Raw genomic sequence first — 26,093 nt, 5'->3', positions numbered from 1 at the left:
TTTCAGGTCATGTTCATATAAAAGAACAGTCTTTCTTCTTGAAATTATACCTAAAAATAATTATATCATAATTATTTTTCAAATCTCATCTTTCAGTTCGACGCTGCATCAAATATAGAACAATCCAATCCAAGAAAGTAGTCCATAGTAGTGGGAATGGGCAGAACTTACTCTTTAATCAAGTAAATGAGTTATTCCTCAGTGGGATTTGTAGTCCATGGTAGTGAGAATGGGCAGAACTTACACTTCAATCATGTAAATGAGTTATTCCTCAATAGAATCTCAAATGTGGGAAAATTCTACAGACCTGGCGCATGCCCTCAAATGTGGTTGTCATTGATTTCTTGGATGCTGGTGTCGTTGCAAAATTGACACACCAATAATGCACCCAATTGATGGGGATGTAGAATTGGCGCATCCAACAAAACTTTAATATAAATAATGGTATGATTAATGAGCCGGCCCCAACCCTGGCTTCTGGGAGGGAATAAAAATAGAAAGGAGACCAAGACAAAAGAGACTTCCTCCAAGGATCTAAAGCTTTCCCACCCAACCCCAATGGCGTTCAAACAAGAACTAAAATACTAATCAGAAGTGGGATCTCAAAATGTGGTTGTCATTGATTTCTTGGATAGTGGTGTCGTTGGAAAAGAAAGTGACACATCAAGAACGTACATACTTTCTACACGTCCTTGTTCCCAAGATAAATGATCTTAAATTTTCCCACCTTACTGCAGTGAGACTTTTTTCCGATATAAGGGACATTAAGGGAGAGAGGATTCTTGAATGGAGGAATAACTGATCTTAACCACTTGAGCTACAAACTCTCTGCTTATCTCAATGACTCTTAAATAAGAATACATGAGCGATAAAATACTAACCAAAACTACATTATTTGCTGCCTAAAACTCCATGGTCAAGATATATATTTCTTGTAATGTCGTATACACAGCATGGAAATTCATATAGACATCTATCTATGGTAAATTAAGTTCTAAAATGTTCAAGGATTAAAACCAACTCAATCCTCTCAGTTGAAAACCAGATTAAAAGTCCTCATTTTCTTTTATAGGTCTACCCTCTTACCACACCTACCCTCCTACCAAAGGCAAGCTTGAACTGTCGTTACAAACCACAAATTATGGATTGGTTTAGCGGTGCCATAATACCATCTATCCTCGGAAGAGTAGGTTGTTGCCATATATTTCCTATAAATGCCATAAAAGCAAAGCTAGGTTTCAGAGCCAAGTTAAAGTCTTGCCTGGATTAGTAAAGAAATGGGCTCAACAAGACTAGGATCCAAAAAACTCCATGCAGTTTTTGTCCCTTACCCTGCACAAGGCCATGTTAGTCCCATGATGCAATTAGCCAAGCTTCTACACTCAAGGGACTTCCACATTACCTTTGTCAATACTGAGTTCAACCACATGCGCTTAGTCCGATCTAAAGGACCGGACTCCGTCAAGGGCCTACCCAACTTCCGGTTTGAGACCATACCTGACGGGCTGCCTCCTTCGGACAAAGATGCAACCCAAGATATTCCAGCTTTATGTGACTCCACTAGGAAAACCTGCCTAGGTCCATTTAAGGAGCTGGTAATTAAACTTAATAACTCATCTTCTGAAGCTCCACCAGTTGCTTGCATTGTTACAGATGGTCTCATGGGCTTTGGGAGCAAAGCTGCTAAGGAGTTAGGCATTCCAGAGGTTCAATTTTGGACTGCCTCTGCTTGTGGCTTCATGGCGCACTTGCAGTATGGTGAACTTGTCAAACGAGGGATTGTTCCATTCAAAGGTACGTACTTATGTCACTCACGTGTTTCTTCAATCAAAATTTTTGATGGAGCTTAAGCTATATATTCCCTAGCTATGAACTGGAACAATCGATAAATTATATGAATTAAATCTCAAAAATTGAATAAATTATATGGGATAAATTGTGAAAAATTGAAATTTGTGCTTCTTGTTTTGTTCCGAACCTCACCAACAATATCTAATCACACATTTCACTTAACTTTGCATGTCAGATGAAAATTTCATGCACGATGGTACGCTCGATACACCAATTGATTGGATCCCAGGCATGAAAAATGTTCGTCTCAAGGACATCCCTACCTTCATTAGAGTGACTGATGTCAACGACATAATGTTTGATTTCATGGGATCCGAAGCTCAGAACTGTTTGAACTCTTCTGCAATCATCTTCAACACGTTTGACGAATTTGAACATGAAGTGTTAGAGGTATTATCAACCATCTCCCCTAAAATTTACACCATAGGCCCCCTTAAGTTGCTTGGCCGCCATTTTCCTGAAATCAAATTGACAAATTCACTTACCTCAAGTTTATGGAAAGAAGACACAAAATGCCTAGAATGGCTTGACAAAAAGAAACCCAATTCAGTGGTGTATGTTAACTATGGCAGCATAACTATGATGACAGGCGAACATCTGAAAGAATTTGCATGGGGGCTTGCAAATAGCAAGCACCCATTTTTTTGGATTGTTAGGCCTGATGTGGTGAAGGGTGACTTGGTAATTTTATCCGATGAATTTTTTGAGGAGATTAGGGATAGGGGTTATATAACCAGTTGGTGTCCACAGGACCAAGTGCTAGCTCATCCATCTGTTGGGGCTTTCTTAACACACGTTGGTTGGAATTCTACTATTGAAACTATATCTGAAGGTGTGCCTGTGATTTGCTGGCCTTTCTTTTCTGAGCAGCAAACGAATTGTCGATACGCATGCACTGATTGGGAGATTGGAATGGAGGTGAGCCCCGATGTGAAGCGCGATGAAATTGAAGCACTTGTTAAGGAAATGCTGGAAGGGGAAAAGGGGATGAAGATGAGGGAAAAGGCTAAGCAGTGGAAGAAAAAAGCTGTAGAAGCGACTGATGTTGGAGGATCATCGTACAATAATTTTGACAGATTGATTAAGGATCTTCAATATGGTGAATGACGTGTAAAATGAAGGTTTATCTTATTTTCATGCAGGATCACTACTGTTTTGTTTTTATGTCTATCTTTGGTTTGGATTTCAGTTGTTTCCTTAGTTTTTTTTTTTTTTTTTCATTTAATGGGATAGCAGGGTTTGAAATTTGTAATTTCTTCCAACTTTAAGAAGAAAAATATCACTAATCTAAGATTTAATGGATTGTTTCTCTAGTTGTTGTATCCCTTATAAATAAAAAACTGTGTTGATGGTCAAGCACTCCTAGTTAATGAGTGTACACTTGTTAGTGTCCATTGGCCCAAACAGGTAGAAGAGAGCTAACAACAAACTAAAATGAGGCATGCCCACTTGGCTTGATCCTCCAGTAAGAATTGCTCAACACACTTAGTATTGAAGAATAGTCAGAAAGTAAGGGTATACTGGTGATTTACCCCCTGAACTTGTACCTAACTTTCGATTTATCCTCTATCATGTTTTTTTTAGAAAATTGAGGATAAGAACTCTTTTTTTTCGCCAATTTCCCCCCTACCGTCTAAATCCTCAACATTTCATCCAATTTTCAGTTAAATTATTTTTAAAAATTATTTTTTGAAAATTTTTGAAGAAAAAGAGTAAATCTAGAGCCAAACCCCCCTCCCCCAACCTGAAGAACCCAGTCCTCCTTCCCCTTCCTCCTCCTCTTCCCCTTCCCCTCCTTCCCCCTTCCATCTCCTTCCTCCCCTCCCCTCCCCTTCCTCCTCTTTTTTTCGCCATATAAACGTTCGTGATGGTGATCACTCCAATGTGCCAAATCATTATCCCCGACCAAAATATCATCTGCAAGCATCTTGTCCGGTAGCAAATCCATTGGCTTCAAACTCTCCTCTCCTATTTGTCTAACTTTATTCACAAGATCAAACAAATCTCGAGACATTGAACCCAAAAGCTCTTGCGGCAATTCCACAATTTTCTATTCCAACTGCCCAACTTCAGCTCTCAATTCCTGCACCTGTTGCAAAACCAAAAATTGCATGTCCCCTTCATCCATCCCCAACAGCCCAAACCCATCATTCACTACAAAAAAAAACCTTTTTTGCGAACACAAAACGATGTCGGAAATACCAGTTTTTTTGTCCGAAAAACATTGTTCCAAGAGCAGATGGCCGTCGGACGGCGTCGGAAAAGCGATCATCGGAAAAGGTACATTTTTGACGAGCTGTCAGAAAAGTTTTTAATTTCGACCAGCGATGTGTGTCGTAAATATTATGACGTCGTCGGAAACTAATTTGGCAAACAATGATAATTTAGTATTTCCAATATACCAACATTCTCTGAAATAATTCGAAGTTAGTCGGAACTGTTTCTTATACGACAAGCTTTTGTTGTTTCCGACCAAACTTTTTTGACAACAAATCTTGTCTGAAATACTATGGACTAAATTTATTTCCGACAATGTTTGTTCATCTGAAATAGACATTTTCGATAGCAAAATTTCATCGAAAAATAATTATTCTTTGTTGGAAATAATGCATAGGATCTATTTATGAGGAACACAGGTCGTCAGAAATGGTATTTACGATGGTGTAGACCGGTTGGAAATAATGAAACGTGTCATCGAAAATAGACAATTACGATGGGAATGTGGTGTCATAAATGAAATCACTATTCTCGGAAATGACTCGTAAGTTATATTTCCGATCAACATAGATTGTCGTAAAAGTTGTTTTTATGATGAACAAGGATGTCGAAAATGTAATCAGACCTGTCGTAAATAGAATAATTATTTTCATAAATATTACATTTTTATAATAAAATATATAAATAATATTTCCAATCATAAACTTTTTTCATAAATATGTTTTTGTCATTAATTAATATATAAAAAAAACTAAACAATATTCATTTCATATCAACTCGTATATGTCTCCAAATTCTAAAATTTGAATATAATTTTTAAGTCTGACATTACTAAATAAAATGTCTTTGGGAGATGATAAAAGAACTAGTTGGGCTCCTCCACGATATTGTCACTAAGATAAGCATCGGAACAGCTTGCAACATTGTCCTGGTATAATAACAACAAAATCAAAGAATTATTATAAGACTTGATAGAATTTGAAAATGGGAGTAACAAATACAAATTAAGAAGTAATATACATAACAAAAGCTATACTGCATTAGGTGATTGCCTTGCACAATGAGCAGAATTTTGTGGGTTATTGTTAATCAGCATTTGAACTTGTTGTTGCAAAGTGCTCAATTGACCTTTGACATCATTCAATTCCTCTTTCAAATGCCCATGATTTTCTTCCAATTCCACGCACCTACACTTATTAAAATTTTGGTTAGTTGAGGTGCAGTATACATCTTTAGCTTTGACGCCACCGCCTAAGCCAAGAACAAGACCATGACTAGGGGCAATCCACCTCCTTATATATATATATATATATCCCAATCATTGACATCAAGGTTTTCCTGTTCAACAGCAGCCTTTTTGTTTTCCATTTTTTCCTGTAGTGAAATTATAAACACATATTTCATGTATAGACACAATATCATGCTAATGGAAAAATATGAAGCTGGACATTGAAGTGGAAACCATACATAAAGTTCTTTTGCCTTTTCGCTTGCCCAATTTTCTCCTTCTCCATTCTTACCCTTACTTATATGAAATTTTTTGAAACAATCGATTGGACTAGGTTCAATTCCAGTTCAATCAAGCTGTTAACAAGAAAACATGAATATGATAAGACAAATAAATTCAGTCATCCAAGTTCCCTTAAAAAAAAAAATACATAAGCTCTATCATGATACCTAGTGCAATTACCAACTTCACAATCATAGCTTCAACAATGAAAATAGTTGAAGACCATTACATACATGCCTTACGTAAAATATTCAATTGTTTACCTCATCTTTTTGGTATTTCGCCAATGGAACTGAACCTGTGGTATGCACTATTGTTGATTTTTCCCGATTAGCTTTGTTTCTTTTACTTTGATCCTGCAAATATAATTCAAAGTAGATGCCATCAAATAGATGGTTATTGCAAACGATGTAAAAATTAATAACCCACCGTAGAATGGTAACTTAATAATTATGTATAGCTAAAACATCTTATTTAAATTAACTTTTACCTGCCACTCAGGCTTTAACCATTCATCAACCATTGCAATCCATATTGCAGGATCAGGTACATTCTTTGGGCGATTTGCATATCTCTGACTAGTGCTTTTGTATTTTTGAAAAATTGGCCTTCTCAAGTTCCACATCCAATCAGCAATTTTTTTTTTTTAATATGTCCAGTGAATGCAACCTTCAATTCTTCCTCAGAACATGTGTAAGTATATCCAGCTTCGATGAAACACTCAAATAATAGATTTACTTGAGTCTCTGGATAATCTGAAAATTTTACCCAAGCTCCTTTAATCTCTTGCTTGAAAAGTACACCTATATTCCGAGCAGCTTCTTTGGTTACAATGCTGGAGGAAATTGAAATCATTATTTGTTAAGACATAATATGTGGCAGCCTTGTGAAGCTCGATACTCATCTCCCTTAATTCACTTTTCCCAAAAGCTTTACCATATGCTGAAAATATGGATGATTCAAATGCATCAGATGATGGTTGTCATCTCTCATTCCCAGTATGCGCAGATCTCTGGGAGTCACAAGACTCCTCGCAACTCCAATGGCAACATCGTTGTCAAGGAGTAACGAGTCATTGACGGTCACGTGTCCTCGTGAGGACGCAAAATAGGGCGCCCAGACTGGTGCAAGTGATTGCACCCTTGTCTGTGTTGGGGGAGCTAAACTAAGATCCAAAGAAGATTGGAAGGAATAAGACATTTTCTTTCTGCTTTCCTTTCTTTTTCTCTCTTTTCTCTTTCTTCTTTCCTCTCTCTTTTCTTCTTTGCTTCCTCTCTTTCTTCTTTCCTCTCTCTCTTTCCTTCACTTCTAGTTTAGAGAAACCCTAACATTTACAGCTTCAACCGTTCCCAAACCATTTGTCGCGACATGCACTGACGCGTTCAAGAAGTCGTCTCTACTTTCCATGACGCCGTAATTGTCTGTGCCATGGGAGAAGAGATATACCCCTATATTGTTTTTTATTAGGTTATTAATATTATATTAGAGACAACATGATGAAATGTCATGAGTGTTGTAAAGTGAGAGATGAAGCCCACATGAGTAAAAGAGGATGTATTAGTCAAAATATGAAATAATGATGTTGGATAGGATAATTATGATGTCTCCCTTGTGACTCACGGGAGCCATTTGCCTTGCCTATAAAGAGGCATCATTTTCTACTTGTAAAGATATACCAACGAAGAAGACATAGAAAATGACTCAATGAAAACATCAGACTTCTATGTTTTCTCTATATCTCAATTCTCTCTACAATCTCTTTAGTTTTATAACACGTTATCAGCACGAATTTGCTCTCAAATATACCAGCTGAATTCTCTGATGAAACCCAGATCTTTTATTCCATTTTCTTCTTCCTCAACATCATCATCATGAACTGATCTCTGCTTCCAAACCCTCACACTCACATACACAACAACACAGACTGCCCCAAGTTCCTTCAATAGCCGCTCACCATCGTTGGGGTCTCGATCATGGTGGCTGGGTTCGTGACAGATCAAATTAGGATCCATTCCATATTTGGAGCTTTTTATGCTTGGCCTAACAATTCCAAAAGGAGGATGGTTTGCAGACAGGTTGACAGAGAGAAGAAAATAAAACGGTGTCCCGGTGTTCACACCGAAAGGATAAGCTCCCTGCCTCTTACTTTTCTTTTTTTATTTTTTTATTTTTTTACAATATTTAATACATAACAAGATTACTGCAGGCATACTGGTGACAGTGGAAAAGCACAGGCTTGGAATCAAACCTGCACAAGAACCAATTTAATACGACAAGCTATGTTGAAAAGCAGTTTTTGACTTAATATATTATAATGATAAAAAGAAAAGAACATATGCAATTGGGAGCATGCATAAGCACAAAGAACATACCCTTATCATTCGTTTACTTTTATATGGTTACCTTATATATTATATAAACTATTCATATATATATATATATATATTAATTCTATGGATGGTTTCACTTTCTATATTTTTAGTGTGGCGCGGGTTTATCGTCCACACAACTGCCTTTACTTCTATTTAAAAGTATGAAGTAGAATTAGTGTCCATACAAACACATTTACTTAATTATTTTATGGTGTGGAATTAACCCCCATACAACAAGCAATTTATTTTATGAATTTACTTTATCACACATTTACATTTATTTAAAGTATGGTGCGGGTTTATCGTCCATACCAGCAATTTATTTACCAGCTATTTATTTACAAGCTATTTATTTTATGAATTAATTGTGTAGTATGATGAGTTTTTACAACATACAAAGATCAGGACCAGAAGTTCCTTGATCCTCATCATACAACTACATCAGGACCTGAAGATCCTTGATGATGATAATGATATGAGAGCTGGCAGTCTCTCCAGTACTATATTTGTAAACAAGAGATCGGACCTGAAGATCCTTGATCCTTGACATGTAAATAAGGACCTGGAGTTCCTTGATAATGTAACAGTACCATATTGGTTAATAGTGTCGTACACATAAATAGTAACTGTACTGGCAAATGTACTGTACGCATGAATAGACACGTATTCATGACCTGATGAATAATACCGTATACATGAATAGTGACATATGCATAAATATTAAGCATTTTGGGTAAACCGTCGCTATATACAAAAGGGAACCTGCAGCCCCTTAAACTCATGGATGAGCAATTAAATGAGATGCCAGAAGTTCCTCAAAACATGGACAATTATGTAAGGACCTGAAGTCCCAAAATATGTACAAGAAATTATAAAAATGTCCATATCATGAGAATATGTGATTTTGGCCCGAAGTTCAAAATCTAAAAGTATTGAATGTCCATACCATGAAAATATAAAATTTTGGCCTGAAGTTCAAAATTTGACAGTATTGAGAACCTGAAGTTCCAACAGTTAAATGGACAACCCTTGAGGTATTATTGCAAATTGTGGTACACCACATCTTTCTTTGGCATAAGAAAATGATGAATTTAATAAAGTTCGATTCTGTTACAATCAACACCTCAAGGAAGAATATATTTTGTGAATCCCAATTGTTAAGAATACACCGTGAAATGGATAATATCGGGATAAACCTCAAATGATGAATTGAGGCTCCTCACATATTTTGTCATATTATATGATCTGGGCCGGAAGCCCATGGATCCAAATATATGAGAGATCCCAAACCTAAAGTTTTGGGTATATAGTAGTTAATGTTCTTCACTACTATATGCAATATTATCATGGCTTTTACCCAATTCATATTCCATGCCCATTTGAAAAGGGCAAATCAATTCTGAGGTCGTGTTTTAGCCCAGGCCAGAAGTTCCGGACTCACATGCATTGAAATATGTAATTTGAGAGACTTGTCGTGGTTATTTGAACCTATAAGGCACAAGGTTCCAAGCTGTCATTTTGAAAAGACGTGAAAACCACAGGTGCAAGTTTAAGAATTTGTGCAATTATTATAACAAAAAAGAAGCATACAACATATAGATTCTCTTCACCTGCAAGAAAGGAGCAGGCTCTGTAAAATCTATAAAATTCCATTATGTTCTGGAAGCCTCTGCAGGAAGAGGACGACGCCTCTTAAGCTTAGCCATGAGCCTCTCATGGTCTCCCAGAATCTTTTTATTGGAAATCTGGAGCATGTCAAGCCTTGTCTGCGTATCAACGGAGTATGAACTCTCCAGTTTCAACAAGGCATTATTTTCCTCTTTAAGTTTCTCAACCTCCTGTTGAGACTCATGAAGCATTCTCTGAAGAGACGAATTTTCAGTGTTCAGCTCCTGAATCTCATTTGCTCTAGCACACAAACAAGTAGCCATGTTAGAAACAGAAGCAGCACTCTAAATGCTAAAAGCCAGTGAGTGATCAATGGCCTCTTCTTCAGACCTCCATATTAACAACATGTCATCCATAGGAATAAGGAAATTCGTAGCTACTGTGACAGCAGTCGAATCATTCATCATCACAGAATCATTAACCGTGAGATGACGGTTTTGGGATACAAAGGATGGCCGCCACACTTTGGCGTCGCGGGTTGTTTTGGGATCGACATTTAAATCGAAATGTTTTGGGCGAGAAGAAGAGGAAGCCATTTTAAGAAGGTTTTTGAGGAAAGTCTTAGAAAAGCTGAACTTTCAGAAAATGAAAGGGAGTTGAGTTGAAATGCAATTACTCCAATTAGATATTGCCTCTGCAATATCTATAGGCGGAAATGTGGCACCGTTTTTCCAAGATCCCAATATTTCCCCGGATCCCCATATTCTCTTTTTCTTTCCCAGGTTCCAAAACTTCATGAGGCCTCCATTAATGTCTATCAGTACTTTCGGCGTTTTCCAGGATTATTTTCGTCAAAACCGATCTTACTTTGCGGATTTCACAGAGTTACTTTTTCAAAGCACCCCGAGAACCTCGCAAATTTCTATGGTTAATTTGAAATTCACCGGATTTACTTATTCCTCTTATTTGTGTATAAATATGTTACCAACAAAATTTTCTTTGCAGAATACTGTTGTTAATAATATGTTAACTCGCAATTGTACGGGGCAATTAGTAGTATAGCAAGACAAGTACGAGGTCGTACCCACGAAGACTGAGAAGTTCAAATTAGTTATGTACTTTAGATTACCAAATTCAAGAAGTTAGGAAGTTAAATCTAAAACAGAATTTAAAGCAAGAGTGAGTTTGAAAACAAATGCAGCAAGATTAAAATGAACTTTGAAGTGAGAATGCTTGTGATTATAGAAAGAAATGAACAAACTGAAATTGCAACGGAAAGCAAGTAAACAAAAGTAACAAAGGGTGGTTTTGAAGTTAAAACACAGGTTTGGAGACTAGGGCATTCAATTCACCATAACAATTCAATTCTGGGTTATAAAGATTCAAGTAACAAGTCTAATTCAGATTCAAAGATTGATTCTAGCTAAAGTATGATTAGGCCATGGTGTTTGGTCCTAACCTTGTGTTCCTAATTCCCTAATTTGATCATTTGTTGTCTAACCTAAAATTAAGCATTAGGAACCCATTAAGCATAGAAGAACATTTTAAACAACCAAGTATGTATCTAATCCCTGTTGTCGAATGTCCATACATACTCTTCCTATTCATAGTTCAATTCGAATTAAAGCATGGTGTATACTCTTAATTCAAACCAAGATAGTTAACAAACAAGTTCTAATGGTGATCAATCATTCAAACAAGCATGTTAACTTATAAGCATAATGAATAAGAACATGAATCATGAATCAAACTTGAAACTCCAAACTTATAAACCCAGAATATTCATGTTAGGTTACATCGAAGCCCTAGTTATGGATTTAGCTACTCATAATGGAAAAGAGACTTGAACAGAAATGAGAAAACATAATGAATGCAATAAGAGTAGAAAAACCCTTTTTCTGAAGTTCTTGTGGTGTCCAAGGCTTCTCCAAGTGCTTCTCCACTTCTAATGCTTCTCCAAGAGCTTCCCCACTTCTAGAAAGATGTATGAAGGATATGGAGGTGATTTGGGATGAGTTTGAGTGAGTGGTGATGGCTAAGGAAGATGAAATTCGTAGGGAAATGGAAGAGAAGTTTGCTGGAGTTGTTTTGGTGATTGTTGGAGTGTTTGGGATTGTGAGAGTGTTTGAGGATGGTTGGAGTGAATTGTGGGGGTTGTGAATCTCAGGATTTGTTGTGTCTTGAATGTGGAATGGATGTGGTATTTATAGGGAGAGGGGAGTGATAAATCTGAATTCAATATGGCTAATGCATACAACACTTGCATTTATAAAAGATGAATTGGTTGATGCACTTCACTAATGCATACAACACTTGCATTATAAAATCTGAATTGGTTGATGCACTTCAGCAATAAATCCCACCAGCAGCCCTAGCTCATCTTCATGTCACCATGACTAAGCTTCCAACCAGCTACAATAGCTCATGCCTAGCTCACCATGACCAAGCTTCCAACCAGCTCATCCTGAGGTCAGCATGACCAGCAACTTCAAGGGCTTACAACTTGGGCTAGGCTGAATCAAATGAAGACTTTAAGATGTCCATTGTGAAGTTCAGAATGTGTATGATCCAACCACACAAGTATTGGCCCAATCCAAGCTCGGAGGAGGACGTTAAGGCCGAAACAAATTGCTAACTCAGTTTGCTCGCTGACAAAATCCATCCTGAGCATGGTTCTGTGTTTGCTAGGTGACGGACTCCGGATTTATCCAATGGGGCTGAATTTTGGATATGTTATAGTAAACACACATTGGAACAACTTTCATGAAGAATGTTGCCTCATCCGAGCTATGTAGGTTGCTGAAACAAAGCTTGCAATATGACCTACGGAACTGGACTGGCAGGGGGCTGTAGCCAAAATGAGTTTGTCTTTAAGCTCTTCTTCTCTTCATCCAAATTAGGCCTTAACATGCATGAATTGCATGAATTATGCTCTCTTGCTCTTTTGGCCTACAAAACACACAAAGGGAGGCAAATAACTCAAAATTATAAGAAACTAAGCAAAAGAAGTAAGTAAATTGGGCATGTATATGTATGAAATTATGAGCTTAACACACCCCCAAACTTAGATTTTGCTAGTCCTCGAGCGAAACAAAAGAGAAACAAAGATAAAAACAAAACAAGAAGTTAACTAGACCACTTTCGTAGGTAACTCGATTGCATTGAGCGTATGCAACAAGCCTTTAAACCTCTAGGCATCCCTAGTAGGAGGAGTTGTGTCTCCTGAGGGTTTAACAGATACGATACCCACAAACGTTTTTCTAACTCTACAAAACAAAATGGTTAGAAAAACAACTTTGAAATCAACTAATGAAAATGAAAGAAAGTTTTAGTCATACCTTCAACACCATAGAGTTGCCAAGATAGGTCATCAATCAGTGTGTACAAGTGGAAGCTATAGCTCAAAGGCACACAGTTTCAAAGCAAGCACACTCAAACCTTGAATAGAGAACATGCTTCGACTCTAATTCTCACAGATAACACTCAATCACTCAGAACCTATGTTTTAATTCTCTCAAGAAAGCATAAGTGAGTGTATGAAATAGAAGCACAAATTTGGTTAGATCTCATGAAAGGAATTAAATACTAAGAATAGAGATACACACATACTTACCAGCACCCATGAATACATCCTCAAAGATCAGCTAGGTCTTTCACAATGTTGTAATGAAAGGCTAAGGTTTAGGGGAAATGGAAGAATTGGAAGGAAAAACAAATAACTTAAGAACATACCAAGGTTGCATGCTTCATTAATCTGCAAGGCATCATTGATTTAGATTGGCATGGCAGCAAACTTCATGGTATCACCTGGCATGGACTTTATTTTTCACACTTAGATCAAATCGAAACACTTTCATCTTCGTTGATTTGATCTGCATCTTCATTAACTTCATTGCACAGATTCACACCAAATTTCATTTAGGTACACGGCAGCAACTTCCTTGCATCAAACTTTATCTTGGCACACCTTGGTATATTTCTAAGTTATAGGGTATGGCTACAAGAGGTTAAGTATCTCAGATTGAGATACAAAGGTAGGGAAAATGATGAGGGTGATAAAAGAAAAGGCTTTGAGTGTTTGGCTTCAAGAGGGCTAATGGAACACACATATGGGTAGGGTGAAAAGAAAGCATATAGAATGGTTATACACACATAGCCTAGCATCACTTCAATGAGTTCATTCATGAATGAGAGCAAGCATATGATATCTGCAAAAGAGAATCATCCTTAGTATTCGATCAAAATGAAATGATGAGATCAATTAGAGTGAATTGAAGAAAATAAGTATGGATGAGAAATAGAACACTTTAAACCCTCTCAAGAAAGCAATTAGGCTCGATATAGCTCACTAGGGTAGTCTCCACTATTTTCCTTCAAGAATTTGAGCATGGTACTTTAGCCACCAGAATTCTAAGAGCCAAAGCTTTGTGAAGTGCAAAATTCTGATATGAAAACCTCAATGGCAGCTCCATAGCATCGATTGTATGACATTTAGAAAAAAAAATTAGTGACAAATGAACGAAAATTGAAACACAAATGAATGAAATTTGAAAACCTTCCCCCCAGACCTGAATTAAACATTGTCCTCAATGTGAAAGCATACAAAAGATGATTGAGAACAAACAAATAATAAAGGGAAAAGTTTAGAAGAAGGTTTAGGAAAAATAAAAAAAAATAAAAAAATGAATATATAAGCAACTCATGGATGACCAGTTAAGGGCCTCAGAAAACACAGCCAGGGGATCCGGGAAGGTTGGAGGGGTCACAATGGTCCCGCTTAAAACCCAAACTTCTTAGACACCGAAGGTGTCGCCTAAAGAACTCCTAGACACTGTATTGACGGAGGTGCTCACTGGGGTTACCAAAAGTTAGCTTATATGAATTTTTTTATTTTATTTTATTTTATTTTAATTTTTATATTTATTTATTTATAAAAAGGAACAGAAACTTAAAAATAAAAACAAAACAAGTAAAGAGAAAGGATTGAAATGCTTCCCCTTGATGCGATTAGGTCGATTGCTACCAAGCACCTTCTTCTTGAACACATGGGTTGCCTCCCAAGAAGCGCCTTAGTTACTGTCTTGGCAAGACATTGTGCAATCAGCTAAGTTGATGGTACGAAGGGAAGTTGATCTACCACATGGCCAGTTTGGATGCCAGCTGAAACTCCCTCATAGAATGGCTTTAAACGTTGTCCATTTACTTTGAAAGTCGAGCCATCTTTAGGGTTTTGAATCTCCACAGCTCCATAGGGAGAAACATTGACCACGGTGAATGGGCCTTGCCATCTAGACTTCAATTTTACTGGAAAGAGACGCAAACGTGAGTTAAACAAAAGAACTGACATACCTTTGGAGAACTCTTTCCGTTGAATGTTTCTGTCATGGTAACTCTTGGTTCGTTCTTTGTAAAGCTTTGCATTCTCATAAGACTCATGTCTAATTTCTTCCAATTCATTGAGCTGAAACTTTCTTGCATGGCCTGCCTTGTCTAGATCAAAATTTAACTTCTTGATGGCCCAAAAAGCATTGTGTTCAAGCTCCATTGGCAGGTGACAAGCTTTCCCAAACACAAGACGATAAGGGCTCATTCCAATGGGAGTCTTATATGCAGTCCTATAAGCCCATAATGAATCATTGAGCTTAGCTGCCCAATCTTTCCTTGTATTGTTCACCACCTTCTCCAGGATGTGCTTAATTTCTCTATTGCTTATTTCCACTTGACCAGAAGTTTGCGGATGATATGGTGTAGAGACTCGATGGGTGATGTTGTACTTCTTCATGAGTGCTTCGAATGGCTTGTTACAGAAGTGGCTGCCTCCATCACTAATGACAGCCCTTGGAGTACCAAACCTTGTGAAAATATTATCCTTCAAGAACTTCAGCACCACCTTATAATCATTGGTTTTGGTGGCTATGGCTTCCACCCATTTAGACACATAATCAACAGCAACAAGTATGTAAGTATAACCAAAGGAAGATGGGAATGGTCCCATGAAATCAATACCCCACACATCGAAGAGCTCCACAACAAGTATGTTATTCAATGGCATTTCATTCCTGCGACTTATGTTCCCCATCCTTTGGCACCTATCACACTTAACACAAAAATTAAATGCATCTTTAAATAGAGTGGGCCAAAAGAAACCAGATTGCAGAATTTTAAGTGCTGTTTTCTTAGCTCCAAAGTGACCTCCACAGGCCAATTCGTGGCTATGCCTAAGTATGCTTTCTTGCTCTTCTTCTGGAACACATCTTCTGATGAGTTGATCCGGGCAATGCTTGAATAAGAAAGGTTCATCCCATACATAATGTTTCACCATGGAAAAGAACTTCTTCTTATCCTGAGAAGTTAGATCATTTCTAAGAACACCACAAGTAAGATAATTAACAAAATCAGCATACCATGGCTCTTTGACTTGGGCAGCATATAGTTGTTCATCAGGGAAAGTCTCATTCAAGGGTAGCACAGCTCCTCCTTTTTCTTCAACCACAATTCTGCTCAAATGATCAGCTACCACATTCTCACATCCCTTCTTATCTCGAATCTCCAAATCGAATTCTTGCAGCAAGAGAATCCATCTAATCAAGCGTGGTTTGGCATCCTTCTTAGTGAGCAAGTATCTAAGGGCTGCATGGTCAGAATAAACAATTACTTTAGAACCAACAAGGTAAGAACGAAATTTTTCTAAAGCAAAAACTACAGCAAGCAACTCCTTCTCTGTTGTGGAGTAGTTGATTTGAGCATCATTCAAGGTCCGGCTAGCATAATGAATCACATGGGGCAGCTTGTTCTTCTTTTGACCTAAAACTGCACCAATAGCAAAGTCAGAGGCATCACACATTATTTCAAATGGTAAAGACCAATCCGGAGCTATGATAATAGGGGCTGAAGTTAGCTCCCTCTTCAAGGTAGAAAAAGCTTCCATGCAAGCTTCATTAAACTCAAAAACAGCATCCTTAGCAAGGAGATTACACAATGGCCTTGTAATGCTTGAGAAATTTTTGATGAACCTTCTATAGAATCCAGCATGACCTAGAAAGCTTCTAATTCCTTTAACAGAGGTAGGGGGTGGAAGATTTGAGATGAGATCGATCTTGGCTTTATCCACTTCGATTCCCTTGCTTGAAATCACATGGCCTAGCACAATGCCTTGTCTCACCATGAAGTGACACTTCTCCCAATTCAAAATCAGATTTGTTTCCTGGCATCTTTTAAGCACTAGAGACAAGTGGTGAAGACAATTATCAAAAGAGGAACCAAAAACTGAAAAATCATCCATAAATACCTCAATGAATCGTTCCACCATATCTGAAAAGATTGACATCGTGCATCTTTGGAAAGTTGCTGGGGCATTGCACAAACCGAATGGCATCCTTCTATAAGCAAACGTACCAAATGGGCATGTGAATGTGGTTTTCTCTTGGTCTTCCGGAGCAATGGGAATTTGATTATAACCTGAAAAACCATCAAGAAAACAATAGTAAGCATGGCCAGATAAACGTTCAAGCATTTGATCAATAAAAGGTAAGGGGAAATGATCTTTTCTAGTGGATGTGTTCAACTTCCTGTAATCAATGCAAACTCTCCAACCAGTGACAGTTCGTGTAGGAACTAGCTCATTCTTCTCATTCTTCACAACAGTGATTCCGGACTTCTTTGGAACAACTTGCACAGGGCTCACCCACTTAGAATCTGAAATTGGGTAGATGATTCCTACATCGAGTAGCTTTAAAACTTCAGCTCTAACCACCTCTTTCATGTTGGGATTTAGCCTCCTTTGGGCATCACGAGATGGTTTGCTGTCTTCTTCCATTAAAATCCGGTGCATGCACATGCTTGGACTAATTCCTTTGATGTCTGCTATGGTCCACCCAATGGCTGTTTTATGCTCTTTTAGAACTTTAATTAAGCTCTCTTCTTCATGTGAGGAGAGACCTGCAGCAATTATAACAGGGAGAGTTTCGTTAGCACCCAAATATGTATATTTAAGATTATTGGGAAGAGGTTTAAGTTCTAGCTTTGGTGGGATGACAATGGATGGCTCCAATTTAGTGGATGATGGTCCAAGAGGCTCGATTGGTGGCCTAAAGGATGGTGGGTATGGCGGAAACACTTCTAAGGCAGCCACCACTTCTTGGAACTCCGGTTCACAAAGATCTTCCTCTTCTTGTGTTAAGACAGCTTCTAGAGCATCATTAGACTTTCTCTGCAAAATTTTGGAAGAAACCTCATGATCCACAACATCAATTGAAAAGCAAGAATCAAGAGAGATAGAAGGTTGAGATAGAGCATTAAGCATTTTAAATTCAACAGTTTCACCCAAAACAGTCATGGAGAGGGTGCTATCTTTCACTTTGATGATTGTGTCTGCAGTGGCCATGAATGGTCTGCCTAGGAGAATGGGATCAACACGATCTCCATTTGGATTGTCTTCCATGTCCATCACTACAAAATCAGCAGGGAGAATTAGTGTATTAACTTGAATTAGAATATCTTCTACAATACCTTTTGGATATTTTATAGAATGATCAGCTAGTTCAAGTCGCATTGAAGTCTTCTTCATCCCTTCTAAGCCAAGCTCTTGATAAACTGAATATGGCAAAACATTGATGCTTGCTCCCAAGTCCAACATGGCTCTTCCAACCTTCTTGCCTCCAATGTTAATGGGAATGTCAAAGCTGCCAGGATCATCTAGTTTTGGTGGAAGCTTCCTTTGCAATACAGCACTTACATTCTGGTCGAGCTTTACTCCTTCATTTGGAGCGAAATTGAGCTTGTGAGTTTTCAAGTCCTTGATGAATTTTCCATATGCAGGAATCTGTTCAATAAGATCAAGCAAAGGCAAATTGATATTAACTTTACTCAAAATATCATAAATCTCTTTAAAAGCCTTATCTTGCTTTGCTTTCTTAAGACGGCCTGGAAATGGAATCTGTGGAACATATGGAGCGGGTGGCACGTATCTATCTTCTTGAAGATGTGGTGGCACAAATTTGTCATCCCTTTTATGCAATTGGAATTGATCGGATTTCTGAGAATCTGATTTGGCCTTAGGAGCAGATTGAGAAGTTTTGAGTTGTTCTCCTTCCGTAGCCATGGTCTCCTCGTCTTTATCTTCTACAATCACAACATCATTTGAAAGATTAGAATCATCTTTATTATCAATGATCTTACCTGATCTGAGCACATGAATGGCCTTGGCTTCTGGGTTCTTTGGATTGATCTCAGTTTGGCTTGGCCATTTCCCAGGCACTCTTTGAGTTATTTCAGCAGCTATTTGGCCTAATTGGACTTCCAATTTGGAGATGGCAGCTTGTGTAGTTTGCTGAAAATTGGATTGGTTGATTGCCATCTGCTTCACTATATCTTCCAATGATGATGATGATTGTTGTGGCCTTTGGAATGAAGGGGGATTTGCTTGATTCTGGGTATTTCTCCATGAAAAGTTTGGATGATTCCTCCAACCTGGATTATAACTTTGAGAGTATGGATCATTTCTTGGACCTTGGTTGTAGGAATTTACCAACTTAGCTTGCTCTTGCACAAATTCTGGATATCCAGCCCCAAGTGGACAAGCTGTGGTAGCATGGTCATGAGATTCACAAATGCTACACACTTCCTTCGGAGGGCTTCTTGAGTTTAATGCAAGAAGAGCATCTAGCTTTTGTTCCAGTTTTGAAATCTGCACACTAGAAGCATCATTAGAACCACTAATAACACGTTTACCTCTTGTATCCGTATGTTGGGTCTCCATTGCTATCTCCTCAAAGAGTTCGTACGTTTCTTCTGGAGTTTTGGTTTTAAAAGAACCACCTGCAAAATTGGTGACTATATTATGACTAGAAGGGGTTAGTCCTTTATAAAACATACGCATTTGAAGCTTCAATGGAATCCCATGATGAGGACATTGGTTGAGCAACCCATTGAATTTCTCCCATGCTTCACAAAACGATTCATCATCTTGCTGTGCAAATAACAAGATCTTGTCCCTAAGCATGTCGGTCTTTTGCGTGGAGAAGTATTTTTCCAGGAACTTCTTTTGAATGGCAGACCATGTAGTGAGTGAACCAGGCTTCAAAGAATTCAACCAATACTTCGCCTTATCCTTTAAAGTGTATGGAAACACTCTCATTCGAAGTTGATCTTCTGTCACACCTGTCAAGGGAAAAGAACTCACAACATTAAAAATATCCTTTATATGAGTCAATGGATCTTCATTAGGTAAACCATAAAAGGAAGGCAGCATATTAAGATGAGAAGATTTAAGCTCATAATTTCGAGCTACAGTGGGCAGCAAAATGCTTGAAGGAGATGCTGGAATTGTTGGGATATCAAGTTCTCTCATGAACTCAATGGCAGCCATCATTTCTTCTTCTTCTTGGTCTGAACTTGCTTCCGAATTTGAAAGTGAAGAACCGGGAAGTTCAGTGTGGAGAGCAAGACTTGTAAATGTAGCAAGAGCTTGCTCTTTTGCAGTTGACAACTCCCTTTCTAGACGATTCTGAATTTCAGAGGTCACTCGTCTGGGTTGCAATGATGGTCCTGCGTTCAAAGATCTAGAACGTTGGAACGAAGACCTCACTTGTTCAAGTAATGGATTTTTAGACATAAACTACCTGAAACAGAAAATTAGATTAATTAGAAACACTAAAAAGAATAGGGTAACCTTGGGCACATAACCAGGGAAGAACTTTCGTTCAGTCCCCGGCAACGGCGCCAAAATTTGTTGTTAATAATATGTTAACTCGCAATTGTACGGGGCAATTAGTAGTATAGCAAGACAAGTACGAGGTCGTACCCACGAAGACTGAGAAGTTCAAATTAGTTATGTACTTTAGATTACCAAATTCAAGAAGTTAGGAAGTTAAATCTAAAACAGAATTTAAAGCAAGAGTGAGTTTGAAAACAAATGCAGCAAGATTAAAATGAACTTTGAAGTGAGAATGCTTGTGATTATAGAAAGAAATGAACAAACTGAAATTGCAACGGAAAGCAAGTAAACAAAAGTAACAAAGGGTGGTTTTGAAGTTAAAACACAGGTTTGGAGACTAGGGCATTCAATTCACCATAACAATTCAATTCTGGGTTATAAAGATTCAAGTAACAAGTCTAATTCAGATTCAAAGATTGATTCTAGCTAAAGTATGATTAGGCCATGGTGTTTGGTCCTAACCTTGTGTTCCTAATTCCCTAATTTGATCATTTGTTGTCTAACCTAAAATTAAGCATTAGGAACCCATTAAGCATAGAAGAACATTTTAAACAACCAAGTATGTATCTAATCCCTGTTGTCGAATGTCCATACATACTCTTCCTATTCATAGTTCAATTCGAATTAAAGCATGGTGTATACTCTTAATTCAAACCAAGATAGTTAACAAACAAGTTCTAATGGTGATCAATCATTCAAACAAGCATGTTAACTTATAAGCATAATGAATAAGAACATGAATCATGAATCAAACTTGAAACTCCAAACTTATAAACCCAGAATATTCATGTTAGGTTACATCGAAGCCCTAGTTATGGATTTAGCTACTCATAATGGAAAAGAGACTTGAACAGAAATGAGAAAACATAATGAATGCAATAAGAGTAGAAAAACCCTTTTTCTGAAGTTCTTGTGGTGTCCAAGGCTTCTCCAAGTGCTTCTCCACTTCTAATGCTTCTCCAAGAGCTTCCCCACTTCTAGAAAGATGTATGAAGGATATGGAGGTGATTTGGGATGAGTTTGAGTGAGTGGTGATGGCTAAGGAAGATGAAATTCGTAGGGAAATGGAAGAGAAGTTTGCTGGAGTTGTTTTGGTGATTGTTGGAGTGTTTGGGATTGTGAGAGTGTTTGAGGATGGTTGGAGTGAATTGTGGGGGTTGTGAATCTCAGGATTTGTTGTGTCTTGAATGTGGAATGGATGTGGTATTTATAGGGAGAGGGGAGTGATAAATCTGAATTCAATATGGCTAATGCATACAACACTTGCATTTATAAAAGATGAATTGGTTGATGCACTTCACTAATGCATACAACACTTGCATTATAAAATCTGAATTGGTTGATGCACTTCAGCAATAAATCCCACCAGCAGCCCTAGCTCATCTTCATGTCACCATGACTAAGCTTCCAACCAGCTACAATAGCTCATGCCTAGCTCACCATGACCAAGCTTCCAACCAGCTCATCCTGAGGTCAGCATGACCAGCAACTTCAAGGGCTTACAACTTGGGCTAGGCTGAATCAAATGAAGACTTTAAGATGTCCATTGTGAAGTTCAGAATGTGTATGATCCAACCACACAAGTATTGGCCCAATCCAAGCTCGGAGGAGGAAGTTAAGGCCGAAACAAATTGCTAACTCAGTTTGCTCGCTGACAAAATCCATCCTGAGCATGGTTCTGTGTTTGCTAGGTGACGGACTCCAGATTTATCCAATGGGGCTGAATTTTGTATATGTTATATTAAACACACATTGGAACAACTTTCATGAAGAATGTTGCCTCATCCGAGCTATGTAGGTTGCTGAAACAAAGCTTGCAATATGACCTACGGAACTGGACTGGCAGGGGGCTGTAGCCAAAATGAGTTTGTCTTTAAGCTCTTCTTCTCTTCATCCAAATTAGGCCTTAACATGCATGAATTGCATGAATTATGCTCTCTTGCTCTTTTGGCCTACAAAACACACAAAGGGAGGCAAATAACTCAAAATTATAAGAAACTAAGCAAAAGAAGTAAGTAAATTGGGCATGTATATGTATGAAATTATGAGCTTAACAAATACACCTAGTTTTCAATTTTCTCTATATCCAATGATGCGATATCCACTTGTTTTTCCTATCAGTGAGCACTCGATGTGTTTGAGAAGCGAGACTATCTCTGATCATCCATTCAGGAAGCAAGACTATATCCCTGATCACGTTTCAGCGATGTCGGGGAGTTGTAAAGACGACAACATGCTCTGATCTTCTAAAGTTCTCCTAGGCTAGGAGAAATGAGAGTTTGTTGTCTGTTCCCACCAGCTTCCATCCTTGATTGCTTACCTTACCTTGTAATCAATATCACAATTCCTTGTATCTTTTCTTTCTTTTAATAACTCTATGTTCATAAGGGATTTTATTTCTTTAGAATGAACATCCGAAGAAAGAATCCATGCAGTGATCCTAACACGGAGGGTTATTTTTTGACAAAGACAAAAGAATTGTAATTTTTTGCTCTTGCAAGATATAACTAGATCATCAAGCATTACATTGTATTTGCAGAGCCGATACGAGCTTGAATGATACTTGAGAAAAGTTTCTCCCACCTAAGGATGTAAGAAATACTTGTGTTATTTCATGCTTGTATTCTTATTTTGATATTTTGCACTACATCCTTAAAGGTAACCAAATGGGGAGACAAGACCGTTCTAGAAGAACGTCATGCAAAGGACCATCTCAGAAGAACGACTTGTATTATGACCATTCCAAAAGAATGGCTTGTATCATTCTAATATGTATCCATGAATTATTAATGCAAATTTCACAAATTGCAAGTTGGATACATTGACAATACATTGCACAGATTAAAGTCCCATAAGAACAGAATATGGGTATAGCAGTGATCAATATGATGCACGCCTGTTGCGTAGCAAATGATATGGATTGAAGTCATGGAAGGACAATCCTTTAACATGTCAATATTAATACGGTGCACATCTAATGCGTAGCAAATTATATGATTTAAAGTCCCATAAGGACAATTGATTGACATGTATGTATTAATCTGTGGCATGCCTGCAGCATGACAGATATATGGGTTCTAAATGTTCCAACTCCCTAAATGGAGATTATCCATGCCCTGCTGTAAGATAACGCTCCATTGGAGGTTATAATCCACATTCTCACATAATAAAAGCCCCCTGAAGTGGCTTGGGTACCCCAAAGCAAAGAAATGCTTATAATTGATGCATGCGCATGCACATGAGAATGGTGGGATCATGAATTGATGAATAACAATTTTTGGTTTTGGAGTAGCTACTCAAATCATCAATGGGCTCTGTTGATTGGAACTACGTTCTATTATTAAATGTCGACAATATCATTAGCCAAAATGGAAAGTGGCAATTCCATTACAGATGAGAATGAGCATGAAAGAGCAAACCCATAGTACGAACCCCAAAAGATGTTAATACTGAAAGTTATACTTGGGTGTTCGGAATAAAAGGGAATATACCCACTTTGTATGACACAATGTTTCTGGCAGAAACAAGAAAAGTTGGGTTTCTCTGTATTTACAGATGCAATCGTGCCTTCTTATTGCACATTTACGGAGACCAACATAATATCTTTAAGGGTTATTAAATGAACAGAGCGTATTGCCAGAAGCGATTCCCTAAAGATGTACAAACAGAACTAATAGCTGGATTTAAAGCTATATAATGTGTCATGAAGTGTAAACCCTTAAATAAAATCCCTGAAGGATTGAAATTGCATGAAGCAAGTCCCTGAAGGACATGTGCCTAAAGCACAAAATCTGTACTCAATACTAATATGTATAAATTGCCTTAGTGAGTACATTAATTATAATATGATTGCAACACATTACAACTCCCGAAGAGTTGATAATTGATCAAAACTCCTGAAGAGTTAATACTTGGTTAAAACTCATGAAGAGTTCAAGAAATATTTGTCTCGGCCTGAAGATCGAGCATTATGCCAACGATATTCTTGCTTATACTAAGAAAGTATTGAAGCATCTTTATGTGGATTATCCGTTAGGCACTTAAATGATTTTCCGGAAATATACTGGACCGGACATTGTATTTTCCAGATAAAGCTCAACTCCATCACCAACACTTTGGGATGATGTGAGGCATATTTGATACTATCTCCGCATAACACCATATACAGGCATATTCTTTTTAAGTGAACTTACAAATAGCCCAGATTTTGTTGGATACGCGGACTCTTCTATAGTCGCTTACTGGAAAAATTTAGTCATGAAGATTTCAGGGGGAGCATTCAACAATATTACAAGATTGACTCACAGAAGCAGTGCCAACTATGATATTCAGAAAGATGATCAACAGTATATCTTAAAGATATTTTGTCAAGCATCAGGGGGAGCGTGCTGTCAATAAAGATCTTCACACACTGTACTCTTTTTCCTTCGTCCAGATTTTTCCTGGCAAGGTTTTAACGAGGCTGGGTCGCACGCGCATCAATATACACAGAATTTTATGTTACACATGGTTATGTACTCTTTATCCCTTTGACCAGTTTTTGTCCCACTGGATTTTACTGGCAAGGTTTTTAATGAGGCATATTCCATACATGTGGTCTCCAAGGGGGAGTGTTGTAAAGTGAGAGATGAAGCCCACATGAGTAAAAGAGGTTGTATTAGTCAAAAGATGAAATAATGATGTTGGATAGGAGAATCATGATGTCTCCCTTGTGACTCACGGGAGCCATTTGCCTTGCCTATAAAGAGGCATCATTTCCTACTTGTAAAGATATACCAACGAAGAAGACATAGAAAATGACTCAATGAAAACATCAGACTTCTATGCTTTCTCTATATCTCAATTCTCTCTACAATCTCTTTTTTTATTCGTTGTTTTTGTCAAAGTAATATTAAACAAATGAAAAAGTACAAGACAAAGAGACATGTCGGCTGGCATATAATGGGCTAATATTTTTGGAAGTGAAAATAACTGTGTAAAATTTACACTCAGTTTAATTGAAGATTCCGCGCATATATAATCTTCTAACTACTGACCCAAATGACCATTAAAAAGCAAAAAGAATAAACCTCACGTGTAACACTCAAATTGCTATTTAATTAAAACTTTCTAAAGGGGGAGTAAGAAGGAGGGGGAATTTGGACAAGGCTAAAATTGAAAGTGGTAGAATTATAAGGGACATTCATTCCAAAGCTTTATCTTATCCACTGCTATCTCAGACCAGCCAATTATTATAAAAGCTAATTTTGTCCTATCATATATATTATAACGGGCCAACATAGTGACATACAGCTTGAAAATAAATTATATACAGAGAAAAGCTTAAAATAGCTTGCCATTTGAACATCATCAACATGAAGGGGTTTTTTTTTTGCAATGATGGGAAGACATCATCATTTGTCTTTAAAGATGTTGTTTTTTGCTATGATGGGAAGACATCTCCTTTTTTCCTTATTCCCTTCATCCCATATTCTACTACCATCTCTCTGCACTTCATTTTTTTTTTCTCATACTCCACCTTCTTTCTTGTTCTCTATTTTTCTCATACTCTGTTTCTAACATTATTGTTCACCATGTGTTGTTCTCTATTTTTCTCATACTCCATTTTATTAATTTATCTATTAGATGGGCAAACCATTACCCTCCCTCTCTCCTGGTCTTGATTTATTCCAAGGGTGTTCTTCCTTCCAGGTGGGTGCGGCATGTTAAGTGGGTACTATCACGTTGCCTTATTTATGGTGTTATTCTATTTGATCTTTGTATTTGCATCTCAACAATTAATCATACAATTTTATTAAGTTAGTTTTTTTTTTTGTTAAGT

At 37.6% G+C, this 26,093-nt stretch overlaps 1 protein-coding gene and 1 non-coding gene across 2 annotated transcripts; both read left to right on the top strand.

Annotated features, from left to right (window-relative positions):
• The first annotated feature begins 1,097 nt into the window (after positions 1–1,097).
• LOC148293680 (linamarin synthase 2-like) lies at positions 1,098–3,015 on the top strand. The gene is made up of 2 exons (XM_088254241.1): positions 1,098–1,794; positions 2,027–3,015. Exons 1-2 carry the CDS (start codon positions 1,278–1,280, stop codon positions 2,956–2,958), a joined length of 1,449 nt encoding a protein of 482 aa, XP_088110367.1. The 5' UTR covers positions 1,098–1,277; the 3' UTR covers positions 2,959–3,015.
• Positions 3,016–19,451: 16,436 nt separating this feature from the next.
• LOC148293679 (small nucleolar RNA R71) lies at positions 19,452–19,558 on the top strand. Its single transcript, XR_015836836.1, has one exon. It is a non-coding gene; the product is annotated as a small nucleolar RNA R71 (small nucleolar RNA).
• The last annotated feature ends 6,535 nt before the right edge of the window (positions 19,559–26,093 follow it).

This window comes from Prunus avium, chromosome 6 (assembly GCF_965620075.1).
Source record: "Prunus avium chromosome 6, drPruAviu1.hap1.1, whole genome shotgun sequence".
Taxonomy (NCBI): Eukaryota; Viridiplantae; Streptophyta; class Magnoliopsida; order Rosales; family Rosaceae; genus Prunus; species Prunus avium.
Note: the sequence above shows the minus strand (reverse complement) of the source record. Positions and strands in the feature narration are given on the sequence as shown.